Raw genomic sequence first — 24,398 nt, 5'->3', positions numbered from 1 at the left:
TACCTTTCTTTAGCGGAGAAGAATCGTGTCTTATTCACTGTAAATGTGTAAGTGTGTATGTATGTGTGCGTGCGCTGGAGGCTGTCAGTATCCAAAGTCTCCGCCTACTCAAGCCAGACCCCGCCCTCTCCAGGGCAACACCACCCCGTCATCAGCCACTAGCGTTTCGCGTTCTGGCCAGACCCCCGCGCGAACCAATGTGTGCGTTGAATAAGCTGAGCGCGTGACACGGCTCTGAGCACACACGGTTAAAGCATTACCGAGAACATGGCTGTGTGTACACACACACAAACACGTTTCACATAGAATTCTTTGTCCTCTACTCGTTAAACATTAACGTTGTATTATGTTTTTGGCAATTAAAATGAGTGCCCACGTGCCCATGGGTTTAATCCAATCGTATTGTTTCTGATATTTGGGCCGTGTACAAAAGGTCATTGAGCAACTTTCTCTTCACGTTTTATTTTGGCTGTTTTTCCGACTGTGAAACGACAATTAAGGTTACTAATAAAAATGACCATAACAAGAATAGTTTCTGCTAAAATATAGTTAGCCTACTACAATTAAATCCATAAAATATTTTTTCCTAAAATGCAGTAAATTAATATGTCCACATAATATATCAATGTATTGGATACAATTTTAAACTCTTAAACATTTTAAATATATTTAACACCAGTTTCTAATAGACAAATCTTTGCATTTCCTAATAGGCTGCACTTCGATTCTTATCCTGTCCATTCCTGGGACCACAATGAGGGTATATGCAGTATAAAAGGTTACTGGAGCTTTTCCCAAGTGAGTTTAAATTTGAATAGCCTTCTGACAGTGAGCAGAGGGACATCAATAGTGTTGACTAAGCTAGGCTTTGTGCCTGCATAATATGCCATTAAAAAATGTTATCTCAAAATTAGTCCCATGTGAGCATTGTTATGATGACCAAGCTCTGCATGACTGATATTGTGAATATGATGATTTCACTTATTAGATATCCAGGACGTGCAGCCATTACATGCAATCTTGTTAAAGAACAGCCTCAGTGCTAAAGAGATTTTTTTAACCTATTAAAGTATTATCAAAGCAGTTCATTTAGACAAAGCACTATAAAAAAAAAAAAAAAATGGGCAAAACATTTCATTTTAAAATTACACCCCATTACAAATTATTTTGCCCATTCAAGCACATAGAAGTCTGTTGTCCTGCAGACTGTTATCATGTCTCCTCAGTAAGTACACTGTAAAAAACAATAAGTAAAATTTAACAAGTTTTTGCACGCATATTCTTTAAGTAAATTTCAAATATGGAATTAAGTAACTCTACTTAAGATAAGTCAAATTAACACAGAAAATAAGTAATTTTAACTTGGCCAGTAAAAGGTTGAGTAATTTCTACTTTGTTGAAGTTTCTTTTGCAAATATATTTTACTCAAACAATATAACACTGAATTAAACCATGCTTTTAAAGTGTATGCTCAACTTAGAAACATCTAAGTAAATAATACAATAGATATATCTTCATATTAGAAGTAACGCCGCAGCTGAACACAGAGACCTCAGTACTTGGTACACAATACAAAATGACGGTAACTTTCGATGAATCGTTTTGAGTGTGAATGTGGCATTTTGAGTAGAAAATGAGCTCCAAATTTCGAAAAATTTTCGCAAGTTACTAAACATAACCACAAAATTTTAAAACAGTGTAAAAACAGCTGGAAAACAGAAAAATCTACCTCATTAATTATTCAAGGCCCAGTGCGTGATGGGAACACCAGTATTAGAAAAGTTGAGTAGTTTTACTTAAAGGGTTAGTTCACCTAAAAATGAAAATTCTGTTATTTATTACTCACCCTCATGCCATTTCACACCCGTAAGACCTTTGTTAATCTTTGGAACACAAATTAAGATATTTTAGTTGAAATCCGATGGCTCCGTGAGGCCTTCATAGGGAGCAATGACATTTCCTCTCTCAAGATCCATAAAGGTACTAAAAACATATTTAAATCGGTTCATGAGAGTACAGTGGTTCAATATTAATATTATAAAGCGATCAGAATATTTTTGTGCGCCAAAAAAACCGAAAAAAAAAAGAAGTAACGACTTATTTAGTGATGGCCGATTTCAAAACACTGCTTCATGAAGCATCGGCGCATGATGAATCAGTATATCGAATCATGATTCAGATCACGTGTCAATCTGCCAAAGACTGAAATCATGTGACTTTGGCGCTCCGAACAGCAGATTCAATACACTGATTCATTGTGCTCCGATTCATTGTGCTTTTTTTTTTTTTTTTTGGCACACCAAAAATATTCTCGTTGCTTTATAATATTAATATTGAGCCACTGTACTCACATAAACTGATTTAAATATGTGTTTATATATGTTTAAATATGTGTTTATATATGTTTAAATTTACATTTATGGATCATGAGAGAGGAAATGTCATTGCTCCCTATGTAGGCCTCACGGAGCCATCGGATTTCAACTAAAATATCTTAATTTGTGTTCCGAAGATTAACAAAGGTGTTACGGGTGTGGAACGGCATGAGAGTAAGTAATAAATTACAGAATTTTCATTTTTGGGTGAACTAACCCTTTAATTTTATAATGTTGATATTTACACTTTAATTTCTACAAGCTTAAATTGAGTACTACTTTATTATTTACTTAGTTTTTTTAATTCTTGCCTGAACTACCTTTTTTCAGGTTAAAATTACATTTGTTTTTTTGTATTTACTTCACCATAAAGGTATAAGTGATAAGCGTACCTGTTAAATCAAATAGCTAATAGCTCCGACTGTGATGGGTACACAGTAGTTATCAGAAAGCAAGGCTAAGGCCAATGCATTCTCAATCACAAGATATTACACGACTTAGAAAATGTTATACACTACAAGTTCTTCAATATCTTTTGAAGAACATTTAGCAAATAACAGTTTAAGAACCATTTTGTTGTTGTTGTTATTTCAGGTTCTTGGGTTGGCTATATGATTCTTTGGAGATTAAGTTCTTCAGATCAGTGTATTATATTCTGGGTTCTTGAAATCTATAGGATGCTGATGTTTTTCGGAACTAGAGATAAATGTCTTGTGAAACATAGAAAATGTGTATGTCTAGGATTACAATAAGCGACATCAGTTCTTGGAAGATAAATTGTACATTTTAAATGTGCATTTATGGTAAGCTTTCACTAATTTTAAGAATAGACTCAATGCCTTTGAATGTAACAAAAAGCCACCATTCTGAAAATGCATGTTGGCCCTTTAAACTTAAGTTATTCAACCAAATATAATTTGATCCAGTTTTGTGTCAGAAATTTTCCATAAACCCATCCAAACATCAGTGATTTCCATCAGATGTATCAAGCCTTTGTATATGAAACTACTCAGTTCTCTAGGATTCTAGCATTCACTCTTAAAAATAAAACTTCTTTGTTGGAATCTATGGTTCCATGAAGAACCTTTAACATCCATGGATCCTTTCCACCAAGTAAAGGTTCCAAAAAAGCACAGTGATGCCAAAAAGATCCATTTAGGTTCCATAAAGAACCTTTCAGTGATCAGTTCTTATGTGGAATTTGTGGAATGAAATGTTCCATGAATGTTAAAGGTTTTTCATGGAACCACATTCTAACCAATAATTTTTATTTTTAGAAGTGGATGCTAGAATTCTAGAACTATAGGTAGTCTCACATACAAAGACTTGACATATCAGATGGAAATCACAGATGTTTGAATTTTTAAGAGTGAAGGTTCTTTGTACAACGGTTGGCTTTGCCCATATTTGACCCAAATTTGGGTTGAAACAACCCAGCATTTTTTAGAGTGTAGAGGGGGAAAAAAAGGTTCTTTAGATTGTTCTTCACACAAAGAAAAAATGTTGTTCTTCAGTATATTTTTAATAACAAAATTCAAGTTTTCAGTACACATTTTTTAGTCAATACATCATTAATCCTTCTTCCAAAACGTGATTTTGTCTTATCCTGATTCACTATGGTAAGCCTTTTATAAGTATTTATAATTTAGACCTGGATGGTTTTCACTGGAAATTGCACACACTCGGCTGTGCGTGTCTCATCATATCCGTAAATACAGGAAAGTTGCTCCGGCTACTTTGACGCATGTATGGTGTGGGAGTTGTCAGAATTAGCAAGAAAGGTTGACATGGAGCATGCTACATCTTGATCCTCCAAGGAATCACCTGTTATTGTTTTGTTTTTTAAAAACGCAGAACGGAGGAAAGCCTGCTGGCAAAAAAAGAACACGACAGAGCTCGCAATGCAAGGAGAACCAACGTTGGCTTGGCTTTTCAGAGAACTGAGGCAGTTGAAATGTAAAAGTGGCAGAAATGGCATTTTGTTTAATCACTCAACAGGTGAATAAGGTATATTATTGAACAGATAAACTGCCATATGTTACTCTCTAACAGAGTTCATTGTAAAGCATTATCATCCGCACAGTCGAAGCACAACCAAAACATTGTTCTTCCACAAAATGCATGCAGTTTTTTTGTAACTGATAGAGGGGCAAAAGTTACATAGTGTACCTTTAAGAAACAATCAATGACAGATTCTGTCATTGCCTTGAGAAAAACAAACAAAAGCCTTTATTTTCCTTCCATGTTGTTTACTCCCAAGATATTCTTTAGGGCATCTGTTTTACCGCCCAGTGCATCCAGACACTTTGGGTGAAAGCTCATTTGTATAAAAGACATAAAAATCTGTGCCCTATTCCACTGTAAATCACATATGTTCCTTAACCAAATATACTTACAAACAATTCAATCTCTTAAATATCAAATAAACTCAGTCCTATCTGATTTCCATGGGTCAAATCTATAAATGAGAATTCCACGTTAGAATACCTGCTGATCCACTTCCATACATTATTGTACAATAATGATGCCTCTCTATCTTAAATGCATGTATATATTCACTGTGACCTTTGATCTAATTTCTCTAGAGTTCGTTTTTCTTTACTAATGGCTGCCCTGGTTTGGAAGCAAACAGTCATTTTGCAGTTTCGTAACACATATCAGAATGGCCACAAACGAGCCGGAATTCTGACCAACAGAGGGATTGTGGGAGGGGAAGAATTTACTGCCATCCACCATAGAGGGGATTACCCCATCAAGACGAGGAGGAGCCTGCCCAGAGACAGACAGCCCACAACCCTCAGAGCACATGGGTTCTGCCAAAATATGTAATAACACATTAATATAGGAAAGAGAGGGTGGTTTACGATGCCAAATGAGGCACGATAGTGCATATCAACAGGCCTCTCTTTGATATTTTTGAAAACTTTTGCACCCATCAAACGTAAATAGACTTTTAAACATGCACTTAGAGAGTAACAAATTAGTGGGTCTAAATTACAATTTGTCAGACATACAAATCATACACCATAAAATGCCTGGATAACAAATAACACTGCTTTATGATGTGGATTGAGCGAAACTGCAATTGATGGTGTCTGCTATGAGTTGGCTGTCCATTAATATCTTGTAAGAGTTCATAATTAATGCTAGTTACAAGAAAGACTTACTAGGATGTTTTTGTGAGTCATGAGAGTTCTGATGTTGTCATCCATCTGAAGACTGATCTGATCATTGCCAGTAAAGGAGTATCAACCTCTGGTATAACTTCATAAACATTGGTTTGGGAATGGCCTTTGATAGAGGTCTGTGCGGGCATTAAGCTGTGCTATCTAATTTTGAGATACCATACAAAACCAATCAAAACCTTGCTAAACCTGTTTCAGGTTCCCTCGGGCTCAAATCAGATAGCAGACCTCAGCCTAAGCAGACCTAAGCTAACTTTCTGTAAAACATTTGGCTATCTGGCCTGAAATGACTTAAATTTGTTTGATTTTAGCCAAAGTGTTCACTTACAGGCATTTGGAGCACTAAAGAATGTTGTAGAATCAATAATACCATTATAGGAGGAAATATTGTATCTTTTAAATCACCTTTAGAGATCACAGGATTTCCACACCTCTCTGCCAGTAAATTTTCTGTATTTTCTGAGAGGTGAATTTCTTAATCGTGGAAACCACTGTGATTTAAGGGTTAGGAAAATTCTTAGGTGAAACCATGAAATCCTCATCCATCTGTTTTGTAGCTAAAGCTTATCATTTCAATCAGCCTCAAAGTTGCTCATCATTATCGGTTGTTTAATCAACCTTAAGCTACCAAGCCAGTAAGGGCTGTCTCAGAGAGCCTTTATTGTCAAAGTTTTGTTCATCATATGGAGAATATAACGGTTTCATGGCGACTGTCCAAACATATGCCAGAACCGTTGTCAGAGACAGCTGGAGAACAAGATGAACAAGTTGAGTGATAAACAGAGACATGGTGAAAGAGGTATATAATCTTGCATGACAAGCCAGTTTTTCCTCACAGGACATGAACCTTCAAAATCCTGTATTAGTTCTTTAAAATGTTGTCCTATGCTGGCAAGTTGTTTGAAATGTAAACCTAACATAACATACTGTGAAACATATACAGTTTTGTGATTGGGTACCATGCTGTTTAAAGCGTAAACATGTAAAGAAGCAAGAATATTGGTCACAGTGTGAGAAGTGAATTGTAAAATGTCTGAACTATTCCAAACATAAATTTATATTCATTCCAGTTTAAGATTGGACTGGTCACACTTGTCACAATCTTAAACTGGAATGAATATAAATTTATTTTTGGAATATTTCAGACATTTTACAATTCATTTCTTATTTAACTTGTGTTATTTTGAGTCTTCTGTACTTTAGTTTGCAGCTTGTTGCTTTATTTTATTTAGCCTAAAAGCTCAGCGCCATGACAAACACTGCAAAAATACAATGGTATCATTTCTTTTAGAGTGTATGCATACACATTGTCATTCCTCAAAATAACTGCAAGCGATGTAAAATGAAAAGACTGCAAAATTCATGAATCAATAGTTTATTGATGTACAAGTTTGATTCAGTTTGCGCTGCAATCCAAAAAAAAAAACATTACAAAAGAATTACTTAAAAATCTCTTGCTTTAGTGTCAGATTTGTAATGTACTATTTTAGTATAATGTTTTTAACACAATTTCCAACTCGCGCATACCCAAGTCATTGATTCAATAAGATTACAACCGTACAGGTCTGTCATATAATGCTAAATAAGAACAACATAAAAAAAAAAAAAAGTGTAAATATATTAAACAATTTACTCTAAATGTAGTAGTGTATGCTTTTCCCAAAGAAATAAATTAGAGCTAAAGCACCATGACAGCTCAACATTACAGTTGTTCAGCAGTTTGGTGAAAAGTTATTGATTACATTATGTCCAATCATACAGTATCTATAAGGCTTTCAAAATAATCTATAAGTGTTTTCAAAATAATCAGTTTTTACAAAAAAGTGCATTAGTATTGGTCAAATATACGACATGTGTATCTTAAATGCTTAAAAATCATTGTCAAGAGTGGTCCATTGTCAATAGTCCACTTTTCTAATAGAAATAGTAGAATGGTCATTTTTTGAAAATTCATATTTTGAAAATAATAAAACATTTAAAGAAACATTTTTATAATAACAATTAAATAAAAATCTCTCAGTGTTTTCCATTTTATCACCTAGTGTTCCTTTAAAAAAAGATAAATCAATAAGCATATCGCCAAAGACTGTTGTGACTGGCAGGTGGATGCAACCCACCAACTTATACTGATGCAACAGCAAATACCTGTATAATATATTCAGGTATAATACTGATAGAAATATAGAAGTCAGGCAGACATATATGGAAAAAAAAAAAAAAAAAAAACTCCAAGCAGCATTAACAAAGAGCTTCAAATGTCAATATTACACATCAGTAACAGGACATAATTTGCCTGAAACTAAGCAAATTAGTATTGGCACGGATGTGAAGCAGCATATCACTATAAATAAAGAAGGCTGTGATGATTGTGTTAACATTTATGCTAATGCCTTTGCAGAAAATGCTAAAACACCAGATTTGGCGGTTCCTGAAACCCAAACAGTGATCCAGTGAAGGCTCAGTGTCCATTAGAAAGTGCTGATGTTGCCTGAATGGTTCCAAGTCTCCCATTTACTTGCCGTCTTGTCTGTGTGACAGGGACCTGTAAAATTTAAAGTCTTCATTTGTAATATTTGTGTCATTTATTTAAGAGACAAATACTTTGTGTTTCCAAATGTGTTGCCATTAGCCCTTTTTACACATATACTCTTTACAGATTTAGAGATCATGTGTTAACAGGACCTTTAAAAAAAAAAAAAAAAAAAATACAGGTAAATCAGTTCTGGCATTTTTCCAGAACGAGAGGTTGTAACATTACCAGTAAATTACGCTATGTGTGAACAAAGAATAGGATTACCAGTATGAGCACGTACGAGTTCAGAATGTGCTGACGTAAGAATTTTGCTGTGGGCCAGTCATAATGCTCTGTCAGAGCTGTTTACGGTAAGTTTTGCTGCTTTTAATTGTATTTCTATGTAAATGTGCTAGATGGACATCTGACAATTGCGCCAAGTCTTGAGTTCGAGACCCTGCCTTCTTTTCCATTCATCAGCTCTATGGCTCTTCAGTCGCTATTGTGTACTACAGTAACTGCAGTACTATTATGTGTTGTGTGATTTTACGAGCAAAAACACATTCTGTGTGATCATCCTCTTGCACCTGTCATTCAGTAGTACCAAAAAAATGATGTCAAATTGGAAAGAAAGGGCTTGACAGTGTAAGTTTTTCACTTGCATTTGAAACTAAAAGGAGATGTGTGTGAACTGTACAGACCAAATATGCACATAAAAAAAAGACTTTTTTAATTATTAATATTTTTTAATATTTTAAACAGTAAGTTTAATAATATTTATTATAATATTTTTAAAATACACTTCTCTTATGCACAACAAGACTGCATTTATTTGATCAAAAATACAGTAAAACACTAACATTTTGAATGATTATAATTTAAAATAACTGTTTTCTATTTTACATATTTTAAAATGTAATTTATTCATGTGACAGCGAAGCAAAATTTTTTATCAGGAAAATTTCTTATTATCAATATTTAACAATAAAACAGGTGTGCTGCTTAATATTTTTATGGAAACTATTTTTTTTTTTTTCAGAGTGTTTTGATGATAGATAGAAAGTACATAAGTACAGCATGTATTTGATACAGAAATCTTTTATAACATTATTAATGTCTTTATTGTCACTTTTAATCAATTTAATGCACCCTTGCTGAATAAAAATATTAATTTCTTTAAAAATAACTGTAGTGTATATTCTGCATATTATTTATTTTTCACATTACAAAATTCTTTGAAATTTTGCCCAAATATTCAACCTATCATCATATATCTTGCCTTTAAAATAATAAGTATGAAATTAGCAAATGCATAGCAAAGACATTTTATGCATCCATATGGTTTTTAAAAAGTTACCGAAAATGTGTTTTTGTTTATTATAATTATAGTAACTTTTGTATGATGATGCCTGTTGTGTTACTGTCTATAATTTTATGGAAGAATAGTAAAATACCAAATGTAGTAAATTTAACTCAAATCTCATAAGTGAGAGCAATAATGAGCCTCTTACCTTCCTCAGTCGTTGAGCCCCAGAGCCTGAGCGAATGGCATCCAGAAGAGCCTCTCGGGCCGCCTCTGGGTTTCCTCCAGCAGGCAGCACTAGAGGGGGCTTGGCTGGAGCTGAAGGAGGAGGTGGTGGAGGAAAGAAAGCTGGAGGTGGGGGTGGCACAAAAGCAAGAGGAGAAGTAGGAGGACGTGAGAAAACATCTCTCTGGACATTTCGGTCCTCCTCAACCTTCTTGAGCTGCTCCAACTCCTTAGCTGCTCCTGATTTGGTCTAGAAGCACAACAACGAAGAGGCATTTATAGTTAACTGATAATCGCAAACAGGCTGCATGTAAATCAATTTTGTATTTTTGAAAAATGAACAAACAACATTCTTAAACAGGTTTCCCAAACAAACACTCCACCCATCAGTACAGTGATTGGCGACCCCCAACAATTTAATCAATGAAGCTGTCTGTCTACCATGTAAAGATGTGGTCATTTACCATTGCTCTATGTAATTTTAATCTTAATTGGAATCTGTATAATTAAGAATTTCGTCTGATGGACTTTCAGTGCTAGAGAAATTGCCCTACGTGAATATTGATATTTTCAGTTGTGTAAAGGTGCTTTAAAGGGTCATGAAACCCCCCTGTTTTACCCTGGTCGTTCACACCTATGACTTGAAAAAACTCTGTGAAAATTGGCGTGTAAAGCTCTGGAAAAGTGGGAGTGTAGAGGGGGGAGAAGAAGGGAGAGAACAACCAATGAAACAGAGACATACAACACACTCATTATACAGAATAATGAATATTAATATATGAGCATGGAGAAAATGACAAACTCACAAGCACAAGGAAAAAATGCAAAGGAATATTTAATAGGGCTAATAATGGACTACGTTACTTTCATTACGCACTGCAGTCTCAAAATCAGTCTTTTGTCTATTAGAATGATCGTGTCGCGTTCAGATAGGCTACACCACTGTATCAGTGTCCAGTTTGCACATATAATTCATTTGAAGAAGACTTGATGAAATATGTGTGCATAACTACACCGTGCTGGTTAATGTTTGGTGCAGGAGAATGTGTGAAATAAAAACTTTAAACACGGATACTTTATTCTGTATGAGCTATGTGCCACGTGGCTAGTGTTATTAAACTCAACGCGGAGCTCCGCGCTGAAACCGAGCATATGCGCGCTCCGCGTGTTTATCATTCACAATCGTATTTTTCATGTGTTCGTATTCAAACTTCAGTTCTGACCGCATCGCGAGCAAAATACAAACACACTTGCTGTGCTGAAGGAAACAGAGCCTACGGCTAGCGTGTTTGAATGCAGATAGAGCAGGCAGAGGTGAATGAGCCACACTTTTGTGACATTTGAATTCTCTGCTGTAATGCGATCTCGCACAAACATATTTTTCATTTGTGCTGGTAGATTACAGCAAAACAATCCACATGCACACAAACCTCTGCTCTGGTAGCGTCGCAGGAAAACACATTGTGTTGTGGCACTGAGGAAACGAACACCATCGATATGTCTCTGAATGACAACAGATCGAGGCGAGAGAAGTGATACTTCCTCATGCATGATACCAAAATTATAATCTTATGCATACTACAGCGCAGTGATTGGATTAAAGGAGCTTTATGTAATGAATATATGTCGAGAAACAGTCTACGTCACCATGTTCGACCATGTCCATACATACTTGGCCGAAAACACACGATGACGTCAGATTTTGTGATGTTGCTCCGACTTAGCTTTTCAAACAGGAAGTCAGAAATCGCTCTGAAAAATGCAAAAATAACTGTTTTTCACTTATGAATAACATTAATAAGTACCTTTAGTTTTTTCAATGAGTGTTTTGGGGTTTCATGACACTTTACAGTTGGATGGCAAAATGTTATGGTTGAAAATTCGGTTCCCTTTCGATACTCTCACTCATACTGCTTATGGGGAAAAGCTCCTTTTTCCTCCTTGCTGGAGCCTTTTACAATAGCGCAGTGAAAACTGCATGTCTATTGGCTCAAAGGAATGAAACTCTTTGAGCCAATGACGGCGCGGCGTAGTCGCACAAGCCAATGGCGAAATAGCGTGCCAACAAGCGTGGCTTATGGCTATACCGCCCTAAAAGAGCCCCCCCCAAGCGCCGTTTTTATGGCGGCGGCGTCCCAGTATGCCGCGCCACGCCTGTGGCACCTGCAGAGCCCCTCTGCAGGACGACGACGGCCATGGTGAGTGCGTCGGATGTCTGGGCAAGCCCCACGCTGACGCCGCGCCCACCGAGACTTCATGCCCGCACTGCGAGTGCATGAGTCTCGCTTCTCTCTGCGCTCGGGTCGCTTTCTTCACTGAAAGCGCTTCCGCCTCCCACACCTTCCCGTCTTCTTCCTCCTGCGAACCGGCAAGGAAAAGACAGCGAGGCAGAGGAGTTCAGCAATCGGAGATGGGAGAGCTTACGCCAGCCCAGCGCCCGCCGACCTCTCCCTCTTCGGTGAGAGAGCCGTCTCCCGTCCTCTTCGCACGCCCGGAGCAGCGTCCCTCAGCGGAAGCGAGTGACCTCATCTCCTTCGGCGGCTCAGAGGATGAGCAGCCCGACGACTCCATGGCGCTCGCGGCATCTGAAGCGGAGGAGTGGGTTGGCGACGAAGAGCCCGCCCCCCTACCGTCACTAGAGCCCATTGACTCCAGGCCTGGATCGGACGCTGAGCTCATCCGTATCCTTTCCAAGGCCGTCGAGGAGCTCGACTTGGAATGGGCCACACCTGAAGAGCCGACTCGCAGCAGGCTGGACGAGTGGTTTCTGCCGGGGCCCCGCCAGACCCCTCGCCAGCGATCTGCGCCCTTCTTCCTCGAGGTCCACTCAGAGCTCACGAAGTCCTGGCGCGCCCCTTACTCCGCCCGCCTTCGCACTTCTTCACCCGCGGCTCTCACCTCGGTTGACGGCTCCCGTGAGAAGCTCACCTCTGCCCGCCTGCTGCCGTGGGCTGGAAGAGCAAGAGGGCCCTTCCCTCTAAGCCCTGCCACACGACCTCCGCCATTGCCGGCCGAGCGTACTCCTCTGCAGGGCAAGCGGCTTCAGTGCTCCACTCAATGGCCGCCCTCCAGGTCTTCCAGGCCAAACTCCTCCGCTCCCTGGACGAGTCTGGAATCGACGCGCATGCCTTCCGTGACCTCCGCAGCGCCACCGACCTGGCCCTGCGCGCCACGAAGACCACGGCCCAGGCCATAGGCAGGTCCATGGCCAACCTGGTTGTGTTGGAGCGCCATCTCTGGCTTAACCTCACAGAGATCAAAGACGCAGACAAGATGGCCTTCTTAGATGCCCCTGTCTCGCCCTCAGGTCTCTTCGGGTCAGCCGTAGAGGGGTTCACCGAGCGCTTCTCGGCCGCGCAGAAATCGTCCCAGGCAATGCAACATTTCTTGCCGAAGCGCTCCAGCTCTTCTTCTGCTGCAAGTCGGTCCAAACCTGCGCCGACCCAGCCTCAGAGCAAGCCTGCCCCTTCCGCATCACAACCAGCGCCACCCAAGGAGCAGCGCCTACGGGCCCGCCCAGCGAAACACTCCACGCTCCCGAGACGCCAGGGTCCCCGTCCTAAGATAGTGCTGGACCCAATGCTTCCGCCGTCTTCCTGATCACGCAGGAAGAAAGAGGATGGGGTTAAGACCCCTGCACAGTGGTCTGTCAGCGGACACTATTCAACCCCTGGCCACACGGGTCGAGGCCTGGCAAGCCATCCCCGGAGTGTCACAGTGGGTCATCGGGACTATATCCAACGGCTACTCCTTGCAGTTCGCCCGCAGGCCGGCGTGCTTCAGCAGTGTGGTCACCACTTCGGTCAAAACGGACAACGCTAATGTCCTCCGCGCAGAAGTGACGTCTCTGCTACAGAAGGGAGCCATAGAAGCTCTCGGCATCAGTCAGAAACAACGCCTGTTACCCTCAGAAGACTTTCCAGAGGATGTTAGGGCTGACGGCTTCCGCCTCCCCAGTACTGCAGCTTGGCCTCCTACGAATGCGGCCTCTGCAACACTGGCTGAAACTCAGGGTTCCAATACATGCTTGGCGGCACGGCTGCTTCCTTATCAGGGTCAATCAGGCCTGCGTTACAGCCCTGAGACCTTGGACGAACCCCAGCTGGTTCAAGCATGGAGTCCCCCTTCAGGCGGTAACAAGAAGGAAGGTGCTTTCGACGGACGCCTCCAACAAGGGTTGGGGCGCCGTTTTCGAGGGCAGACCAGCCTTCGGCTCGTAGACTCGCGAGCAGAGCCATCTGCACATCAACTGCCTCGAGATGCTGGCAGTAGAGCATGCCCTGAACTCTTTTCAGGCGTTCCTGAAAGGACACCACGTCCTAGTCCAGTCGGACAGCATGACGGTCGTGTCGTATATAAACCACCAAGGAGGCATTTCGTCCAGCCGCCTTTGCGCCCTGACAAAGCGCCTCCTCAAATGGGCAACGCCCAGGTTGCAGTCGCTCAAAGCGATACACATTCCTGGCAAGTCCTTGGGGCAGACATGCTATCGCGGAGCAACGTCCCCTCAGACGAGTGGATGCTCCACCCTCAAACAGTACGAAAGATTTGGGAGTTCTTCGGGAAGGCAGAGGTTGACCTCTTCGCCTCAGAAGACAACTCTCACCGCCCAACCTTCTTTTCAAAACAGACTGATGACCTGGCCCAGACCTGGCCCAGGCTCCTCCTCTATGCTTTTCCCCCGATCACAATGATCCCTTGTGTGATCAGACGAATCAGGGAAGACAAACACAGAGTCCTGCTGGTGGCCCCACTCTGGAGGACCTGAACCTGGTCCTCAGAGCTGTTCAGGCTCTCCACGAGAGACCCATGGCCTATACCCCTGAGAAGAGACCTCCTCTCTCAGGCGAACGGGACAATCTGGCACCCCCAGCCCCAGCTGTGGGCTCTGCACCTATGGTCCCTCGATGGGAGCCGCTAAGCCTCCCCGGGAACATTTTACATACCATTTCTCAGGCTAGAGCTCCGTCCACCAGGCGTCTCTACGCCCAGAAATGGTCTGTCTTTGTTGACTGGTGCTCAACGCGCAGCGTCGACCCTGTGGAGAATGACGTATCCCAGATACTGTCTTTCCTCCAAGAGCGGCTGGATAGCGGTCTCACCCCTTCCACGCTCAAAGTCTACATTGCAGCCATTGGAGCCATTTCACGCACCTATCGCTGGCCAGACGGTGGGCAGAAACGGCCTCGTTGTCCGTTTCCTAAGAGGCGCTAGGCGGCTTAATCCCCCTAGACCACTTACCGTTCCCTCTTGGGACCTTTCCACTGTCCTTGCAGCCCTCAAGGGTCCGCCCTTCGAGCCACTGCAGTCAGCTGACCTTCGGCCCTTAATGCTTAAAACCGCTCTGGTACTTGCGCTAGCATCGGTTAAGCGCATCGGCGACCTGCAGGCCCTCTCTGTGAGCCCTGCATGCCTTGAGTTTGGGCCCAACGACTCCAAAGTCGTTCTAAAACCCAGACATGGTTATGTCCCCAAGGTGCTCTCAACCCCGTTCAGAGCCCAGGTTATTTCCCTCTCAGCGCTACCTCCTTCCACGGATGAGCGAGAGGTGCATTTACTCTGCCCCGTCAGGGCATTCAGGCAGTCAGACCAGCTCTTCATCTGCTTTGGCGGCCGCACCAAAGGGTCTCCGGTCTCAAAGCAACGCCTCTCGCGTTGGATAGTCGACGCAATTGCTCTATGCTACTCCTCTATGGGCCTGGACTGCCCCATAAGAGTAAGAGCCCACTCCACTAGAGGCATAGCCTCATCCTGGGCGTGGTCTAGTAGCGTTTCTCTCAAAGACGTCTGTGAGGTGGCCGGCTGGTCCTCGCCGTCCACTTTTGTCAGATTTTATAACTTGGACATCCCGACCTTACATGCTCGGGTCCTCTCAGTGTGAAAAGACAGCCTCCCTGAGCACCGTCATCACACGCTCTCAGGGGCCTCCTGGCCCCTGTGTACAGGGTTCGATGGCTTTCAGCCCTTCACATATCCTCTGGGCCCCTCGGCGCTCAAGTTGTGTTTTGTCGTTCCCTGTCACGGCACGACGTGATTGTATTCGTTCCCCATACGCAGTATGAGTGAGAGTATTGAAAGGGAACGTACTCGGTTACGTACGTAACCTCGATTCCCTGAGATATGGGAACGAGTACTGCGTATTATGCCGTGGCCCGACACTGCGGCTCAGTATCGTCGCTTCAGTTGAGCTAAAACTGAATCCAACGGCGAAATGCCGGCTTATATAGCCATAAGCCACGCCCGTTTTGGCGGGCTTGTTGGCGCGCTATTTCGTCATTGGCTCAAAGAGTTTCATTCCTTTGAGCCAATAGACGTGCAGTTTTCACTGCGCTATTGTAAAAGGCTTCAGCAAGGGGGAAAAGGGAGCTTTTCCCCATACGCAGTACTCGTTCCCGTATCTCAGGGAACCGAGGTTATGTACGTAACTGAGTATGTTATAACAATAGGAGATAACTTCACATCGGGTTCAAGATGATCACGCAAATTCCCTGCATTGATCAACAGAAAGCTGCTTAGTTTTAAAGTGAAATTTTGCTCATGTGTCCATGCTTTAATTGTGTTACACTGTAAGTCATGTTAAAGGGTCATGAAACCCCAGAACACATTTTTTTAACTGTGAACAGATATGTATAGGCTGCGCATCATTGAAAAAACTAAAGGTACTCATTAATTTAATTAATAATTTGAAATGTGTTATTTTTGCATTTTTCAGAGCAATTTCTGTCTTCCAGTTTGAAAAGCAAAGTCAGAGCAACGTCACAAAATCTGACGTCATCGTATACTACTGTCAAGATCCGGAGTGCTGGTTGGCTCCAAGTATGGGCTGGTCGAACATGCTGAAGTCAACAGTTTCTGCATTTATTCATAAGAAAAATCTCTTTCAATCCAATCACTGTGCTGTAGTATGCATAAGATTATAATTGCGGTATTATGCATGAGGAAGTATCACTTCTCTTGCCACTGTCTCTGTTGTTGTGTTTGTTTCCTCAGTGCTACAACAAAAATGTGTTTCCCTACGACGTGACCAGAGCTGAAGTTTTGGTGCAGGCGGTTTGTTTTGCTGTTAATTTACCAGCACAAATGAAAAATATGCAAGCAGATGAGTGTTGTTGGTATTTTGCCCGTGATGTGGTCAGAACTAAAGTTTGAATACGAACACATGAAAAATACGATTGTTATGATATGCATGCATGTGGAGTGGGCAAATGTTCGGTTTCAGCGTGGAGCTCCGCGATGAGTTTAACAACTCTAGGCACGTGGATTATAGAGCATAAAGTATCCGTGTTTAAAGTTTTTATAAACGTATTTTACACATTCTCCTGCACCAAACATGAACCAACACGGTGTATGCACACATATTTCATCAAGTCTTCTTCAAATGAAATATATGTGCACACTGGACACTGATACGTGTATCTGAACGCGATGACATGATTATTCTGATGAACAAAAGACTTAGAGAATGAAAAAAAAAAAAAAACATGTCTTTATTCTTTCTGTGTTAAACTATGCGTCATGAGACTGTAGTGCTCGTAAACATAATGAGAGTATTATTAACCCTTTTAAACATTCTTGTGCATTTCTCCCTTGTGCTTGGGAGTTTGTTGTCATTTTTCTCCGTGCTCACATTCATTATTCTGTATAATGAGTGTATTGTATGTCTCTGTTTCATTGGTTATTCTCTCCCCTCTTCCTCCCCTCTACACTCCCACTTTTCCAGAGCTTTACACGCCCATTTTTACAGAGTTTTTCCAGCTCAGAGGTGTGAACGACCAGGCTAAAACAGGGGGGTTTCATGACCCTTTAAGGTACGGTTACATTTACTGTTGCTTAGAGCAATTTAGAGGGGGAAACCCAGTAATTTCAGTAGAAATCAGCTTGGAATTTTATGTGATGCTGGAAATTCTTTCACATGGGTTGAGGTTCGTTTATGGGTTGAGATAGTCACAAAAAGCTGCTTTGTTTGAAAGTGACTTCTGTGTGAGCTTTATTTAGTACATCACTACACAACTGACAATTTTTGCCCATTAAATTTTGCTATGTGACTGTGCCTTAAGTCTTACTAATATTTAGCTTACCTTCTTCAGTCTGGAAGAATTGCTTGGAGCTCTTATTGCTGAAAGAAGTGCAGAACGCTCGTTCTCTGCATCATTGTAAGATGGCTTCTTAAATGTGCAGCTGGTAGATATGTCAGATACCTGGACAATATGAAAAGTAATATAATGATATTATATTATACTTTAACAAAAAATGTTTTAAGAATCCCTACTTAACAGGACGTTCCAGAAAAGCTGATAAATATTCTTTCATGTTGTGACTCACAGTTTACCTTTCTGAGGCGTTCAATGCCCTCTCCAGACTGAATGGCCTTCATTAGAGAGCTATGGATAGAAGTTTCCTTTTGGACAGGCTTAAAAATAACAGGCTTGAACTTCTTAACTGGTCCAAACACTTTACCCTGGTTTGGTTCAGCTGGAACCTCAGATTTGTATAACTCTGGCTTCTTCGTAAGTGTAGTTTCTATTGGCGTCTTTTGAGCAGAGGAGGTGTCTGGGAACTTATTGATTGATGTGGCTTCTTCAGAGGAAGATCCCATGTGTTTAATGTGAGCAGACACATGTGTTGAGAGTGGGATTTTGTTATTCAAGGGATGTGAGTCCAGAGATTTGTTTCTGTCTTCCCCATGCAGAGTGCCTTTTTCAATACTGCTTATCCTTTCAGAACTTGCCGGCTTTTCTGCAACATGACTGGGGTAATTTTGCAGGCATTTAAGATGTCCAAAAGAAGGCACAGAATTTTCAGTGGGTTTGAAAGTGGAAGCAGGTTTGTGTATGTTTGTAGGTCTAACCTCATTATTTAACAGCTGATTGACAGGTTTTTTGACACTAACATTGGACTCTGATGGTGCCTGCATGATATCTACTTTAGTATTGGGAATGCTATTGTTTTTTGCAATGGCAGAAGCAACGTATTGGCTGGAGGTTCTTCTGGAGGGTATAAGAAAAGAGAGATCACGCCTTTCAGCTGTGAAAGAGTGATTCTCTGCAGGTTCTGGGAATGAAGGCTTACTTGCCACGACAGATATAGGCTTCCTTTCCAATATAATGACCTCTTTGTGTGTTTCCTCGGGAGGTGTTTTCAGTGAAAGTTTAGATACTCCAGACACAGTCAAGGGTTTGAACACATCAGTATCTCTATTGTTTATAATGGGTCCTTGGTTGGTCACAGTTGATTGGTCTTGCTTCTCTGTGGAGCTCCAAAAGGCTTTGGCTTTGTCCAATGGGGATTTTTCTGTATTAGTATCCACATCGGGATTGCTGTTTTTTGCTGGGCAAGTGGAAATCTGTTTTCCTGTAACCATGTTGCCCTGTTCATCAATCTTAATGGCACCTAGGACTAAAGAGCCTGTAGGCTTGGTCTGGGACACAGCCGGTTTTGGAGGGATGACAGTGAAGGTTTTCATTCCAAAGCGAGAAACTGAACTTTGGGTGATCTTACCCTGAGTTGTCAATACTCTGGTAATAGTTGTCCTGTCCTCATAAGCAGGCTCTGTACTGAACCTCTGGACCATAGGTGCAGATTTGAGTCTCTCGTCAGGAACCTTTTGAACGGTCTGAACAGCCGGACGCACAAAACTTTGGAACTTCTGTGATACAATGTTTTTCTGACTCTTTAGTTCTTCAGTTTCAGCTTTACTCTTAGTCTCTGAGCTGAAGACTGCCTTCTGTTCCATATTGTCCATGCGCTTAGTGTCTTGTGACAACTTCTTGTTGGTTAGAGATGCACTTGTGGTTTTCTCAATAACTGTGAGTGTAGTCACTTCTGACTGCTTGTCTATGTCTGGAGATGAACTTCTGTGTTTCTCCTCTGTCAGGCAGGCATTGTTGTTTTTGTTTTTGATAGCTTCACATGGGGTACACGTTTGGCTGGTGATGTTTTGCGTGCTGCTCAACAATTCTGCCTCACACTCGCTTGTGCTGAACTGGTCATCATCAAGAATGTCATCAATGGTTGTAACTGGAATGTCCATGTCAACAATGGACACAGGTATTTCATCATCCACAAACACAGATGCTCCTCCTGAGTGATTAATATCTAAAATGCAGGGAAAACAAGTTAATAAATAAATCAGTAATTCATAGGGCTAACAGTGTTCATGGTATGGCAGCTAAAGTGCCAGGAACATGTTTACCTAAATTATTTCCTAGCAATTAACAGAATGGATAACTGGTAGAACAAAATCTTTAAAGGATCATGAAACACTAGAATACATTTTCTGAGATTTTAACAGAGGTATGTTTGCTGCACATCATAGAAGACAACTTTAGCATCCGTTAATTCTAAATATAGGAGAAAATTGGTTTGTTTTAATCTTTTTTGCAATATTTTTGTCTTTCAGTTTTAAATCCTTTATTGTCAACATCACATGATGTAACGTTTTCTTAAACCTATAATACATAGATGACTCACCAGTATCTCATAATAATTCATGAGACTTTAATGCAGAGTACAAATGTAAACAGCAGTGCATTTATTTGTGCATTAAATTATAGCTGTCACAGAATATTTATGTGCAAGTAATGTACAGTGAGATTGCATGTATTCATTTTGTTGCATGTAATGGTGAATTTCAGCATGCATTTGAGGGAATATTCACTGTATGAGAGTGAAATAAAACTGTCTGAATCAGAAGATGCTATTATGTTGTCTGTATTCACCCTCCACTCGCAGCTTACCACACCCCATTTTGTAGTATTTTTCAAAACTATGGTAAAAACTAACATAGGGTTTCATGACCCTTTTAAAGTATTAATGATGAAGCAAAGTTGAGTGGTTGAACCTTAATCATTAACTTTATCCATGAGTAATTTACCTGCCAGATTTGCGTCTAGATCGGCAAGAGTGAGGTGTATCTGTGCGGTAATCTCTGGATCTTCTTCATATCCATTTTGTCTCTTGATTGACTGCTGTCCTCGCTGAATATTTCCAGTACTGAGAAATCAAGAAATCAACTCAGCTGGTTGTGTATTTGTAACAAGCAAGTAAAAGAAGTGACCAAATTTAGTAAAGCTGTCCCTAGTATCAACGATACTCAAGGTAATATTGCATTTCTGTATAAGAGTAAATAATAAATTGCATATTTGTCTAGTTATTAGGTTTATTTTGTGCCTCACATACAAGGTTTGAGTCAATGTTCATAACATATACATGACATTACAGTATAAGATCTACAATATTAGACGGGAGGTGGAACTCTTTATCATGTGTTCATTTCAGGTTTATCAACAATAAGAATTCCACCTGTTAATAATTCCAACTCTTTATTCCGAACAGAACTCCTGAGCTCTCATTGTACTTGGCAAAAAACAATCACATTATTTAAATACATTCACCAGGCATTATAAAATGATTGGGTGAGGTGTGAAGATGAGAACACGAGCCTAGAAAAATGTGTGTTTTAACACCCTTGGAAAAGGCTGCTTTTACAGATGACCGAGTGGAAAAACTAATAGCCCTTTCCTGGAAAAAGAAAAGAGCGTGAGAAGACAGAATGGAGTTCTATAGTGGAGACAGAGCCGGAGTGAGAAGCTTGAGGTGAGGCTGCAGGCTTTGGCGGAGAATCCACACACATACATCTGGATAACAGTCAGCACTTTCAGCTCCATAAAGCAAAGTTTTAAAAAGCCAGACTCCTCAGTCAGCCCTGGAGGAACACTGGCTGGCTGGAAAAGGATAAACGTGAGACTGGCTAAACTGTGGGAATGAATTGATAGTGGTAAACAGAGAGAATGAGAGAGATAAATCCTTTGCTCTGTCTCCTCTCTGCTTGGGAAAGCTTTCGATTCCTGTCCAGCAGAGAAATAAAAGTCCAATGAACATATTGATCTTATGGAGTTCAAATAATGTGTGGTAGATCAGGTGTGGTGAATATAACTGTTTGTAGTTTAAATTTAAAATATCTGAAACATAAAACCATTACAAATCCAACTCAAATATGTGGGTAAAATGTTTCAGAGCCATGTTTCATTCTACTTCACTGTTTTTGTACCAATCCCTTCTAGAAAGTCCAGCTACTACCAGCTTAAAATCAAGATGACCCTATCACTCAAATCTGACCTATTTACTTTCTTAATACACGTTAATGCTCCTATTGTGCAAGATTCAGCAATGCGCATTATTTTGAAGAAGAAAAAAAAATGCTTTTCTTTATAATCTTTTATCAAAGTGTAATAACTTGCTCCACCTCTGAATGACCTTTCTGCTGACATCATACAGTGTTAACCAATTAATGTCAGTAAATTTTAACCAATAGCCAAATATCTATTTAGCCATTGTTTCAGGCTACTAATAAACAATTGCATTCTATTCTGGTGCGAATCTGGTTTGGAGATCTGGTCCCACTTTTCTCATTAAATATTCTATTTCACTTGGGGTAAGGGAAGCAAATTTCAATTAACAAGATGGGTCAAAAATGCCATTTCATGTTGACTCTAAGATGGTAGCTACAGTACTTGTTGGCTGGTCCAAGCTGGTTTACCAGTTGACCAGCCAAACTATAGTACCAGCAGGGAAGCAGGGGGTTGGAATCTTTAGGCATGATCTGATCCTTTCAGATTCTTGGAGTCACAACCTGATTCCAAAACAAATCATATCAGATGTTTTGTCTTGTATGTTTAATCCCTTAAAGTCCCTGTAAAGTCAATTCTGACAATTCTTTCTTAACACTTTATAAATGTTACAAATGTATTGCTAAAACACATTACAAAGTGTGTGAATTGAGTAATGCTTAATTGTGAAGTTAGAGCGTTAAACAGTTTTCACCAAGTCTCTGCTCAGGATTTTTTGGGCGGAGCTAAAACGGGGGTCTAATGACGCACATCGTCCCCTGAGCATAGCCCCTCCCCTAACACTATATAACTGTCGATGACGCACCGAGCGTGGCGCCGCCTCTACAGCGGTTCACTCGCTGAGTTTCGATGAAAGTAAGAATCAGAATCATTCAAGAGAGAATTGTGATGCATCGTAATGTTTTTTTTTTTTTCTCCCACCCCTTATGTCTGCAGTGGTAGGCCATCTTGGAGTAGCAAAAACCTGGATGTAGCTTGACTTTTCAGGAGAACAAATTACAGAGAATGCCAGAAATATACATACAAAGGCCTGGTGTGATATTTGGTGCGCTAAACATATGAACTTTAAAATGGCTGTTAATGTGTCTGCTCAGACCAAATGTATTAATGGAGACGTTCTAATTAATATATACTTATCATTTGAACTACGAAGAAACTGGGCAACCATTTAGGTATTTTTCTGACCAAATTTTTTGTGTTGTTGTGAACAGGGTTTTTGTTTGTTGTGGTGGTCTATAGCTAGAGTAAACATGTACATGTGCATACCTTTTTCTGGAACCCCAGGTCGCACAACCCTCATCACTGTCACTGGAAGAATCTTTGGACTGCTTTGCAGGCATAGCTGTGCCACTGTTCAGAGACATGATGTCCACAGGGGACACAGATTGTATCCTTTCAGAAGGAGAGACTGGGCCGGACTCTTCGGCCATGCCCTCTGATGCCGCATAGCCCTGGTCTGCAAAACTCTCACTGCTGGCCACGGACACTGTTTCCACTTCCTGCTCTGCCATCCTCTCTGACACAGACTCATGAGCTGAATGCAGCCATGCTGAAAGGGAGATAAAATGTCACTGTCATTAATGCCATAATGCAGAACTCCTCAAATCTGGTCCTGAATGGCCACTGCCCTGCAGAGTTAAGATGCCTAAACAAGCTAATCAAGTTACTGGCTGTACCCAAAAGCTGAAAAATACTGCCTCCACAGGCAGCATATGGAGGCAGGAAAGCATCAACCATGTTTCCTGAGAATAGGGACCGAGACACTTTGTCCCCTAGGGGTTGCTATGGGGAATGTCTCTGGCATGCCAGGAGTCTAAACATGACAATGAACTCGACATTGACAGGCAGCAGCCTATGACATCACCACAGGTGTGATCCACTTCTTGTCTAAAGGAGGCCGAGCAGGAATGCCTGAAGCAGGGAACTCATGCTGCATTTCCTAGGGAATATCCATGCTGCCAAGCTGAAGAGATGAATGCCTTATTGGCCACAGTGAGCCTGACGACTTTGCTAATAATAGCCGAGCTCTAGGAGCGGAGGCCTCAGCATGATGACTCTCCTATCGAGAGGAGTCCTAAAAACATACACACTCAGGACAATTCATAAGGATGCTCAAAGAGAGCCTGCAACCCGTAACTAACCCGAGTGGAGCTCTAGAGAGTGGAGGCCTCAGAGAAGGCAACTCTCTAAATTGAGAGGCCTGGCCTCCTAGGCCTCAAATTAGCCTAGGAGGCTCACAGATCACCTGACGACTTAGCTAATTAAAGCCAAGCTCTAGGAGCAGAGGCCTCAGCATAACAACTCTCCCATCGTGAGGCCTAACAACGTTCTACACTCAGAATATCTTGCAAATAGGCTCACAAAGAGTCTACAACCCGCACCTGCTATTGTGGCGGAGCTCTTAAGAGAAGAGACCTAAATAAAAACAACTCTCATAAACGAGCGGAGGCCTAACAGCGCTCATATTAGCCAAGCAGCCTCAAAGAGAGCCTGACGACTTAGTCATTATGCTGAGGCCTCCGCTTCTAGAGCTCGGCTATTATTTGCGCTCTAACCAAGAGGAGGCCTAACAATGCCCCACACTCAGGATGTCTAGCAAGGAGGTGCACAGAGAGCCTTCAACCTAAACTGTTACCCCGGTGGAGCTCTGGAGAGCGAAGACCTAAATAA

The 24,398-nt window shown here is 41.3% G+C and overlaps 2 protein-coding genes across 11 annotated transcripts in view; both read right to left on the bottom strand.

The window, feature by feature from the left end:
• grb10b (growth factor receptor-bound protein 10b) overlaps positions 1-103 on the bottom strand; it is a 132,764-nt gene extending 132,661 nt beyond the window's left edge. For all 4 annotated transcript variants that reach the window (XM_067400988.1, XM_067401041.1, XM_067401020.1 and 1 more), the window contains exon 1: positions 4-103. The gene's annotated coding sequence lies outside the window, so the exon portion shown is untranslated. The remainder of the gene's footprint in view (positions 1-3) is intronic.
• A 6,862-nt stretch (positions 104-6,965) lies between these two features.
• Positions 6,966-24,398, bottom strand: part of cobl (cordon-bleu WH2 repeat protein) — a 136,855-nt gene continuing 119,422 nt past the window's right edge. For all 7 annotated transcript variants that reach the window (XM_067400897.1, XM_067400923.1, XM_067400906.1 and 4 more), the window contains 6 exons: positions 22,995-23,277; positions 20,474-20,592; positions 17,930-19,695; positions 17,679-17,798; positions 9,584-9,850; positions 6,966-8,102 (listed from right to left, as the gene is read on the bottom strand). In XM_067400897.1, the coding sequence (XP_067256998.1) occupies positions 8,019-8,102; positions 9,584-9,850; positions 17,679-17,798; positions 17,930-19,695; positions 20,474-20,592; positions 22,995-23,277 (2,639 nt within the window). In that variant the 3' untranslated portion in view covers positions 6,966-8,018. The remainder of the gene's footprint in view (positions 8,103-9,583; positions 9,851-17,678; positions 17,799-17,929; positions 19,696-20,473; positions 20,593-22,994; positions 23,278-24,398) is intronic.

The sequence above is a fragment of the Chanodichthys erythropterus genome, chromosome 2, assembly GCF_024489055.1.
Source record: "Chanodichthys erythropterus isolate Z2021 chromosome 2, ASM2448905v1, whole genome shotgun sequence".
Taxonomy (NCBI): domain Eukaryota; kingdom Metazoa; phylum Chordata; class Actinopteri; order Cypriniformes; family Xenocyprididae; genus Chanodichthys; species Chanodichthys erythropterus.
This window is presented reverse-complemented; position numbering and strand designations above follow the sequence as displayed.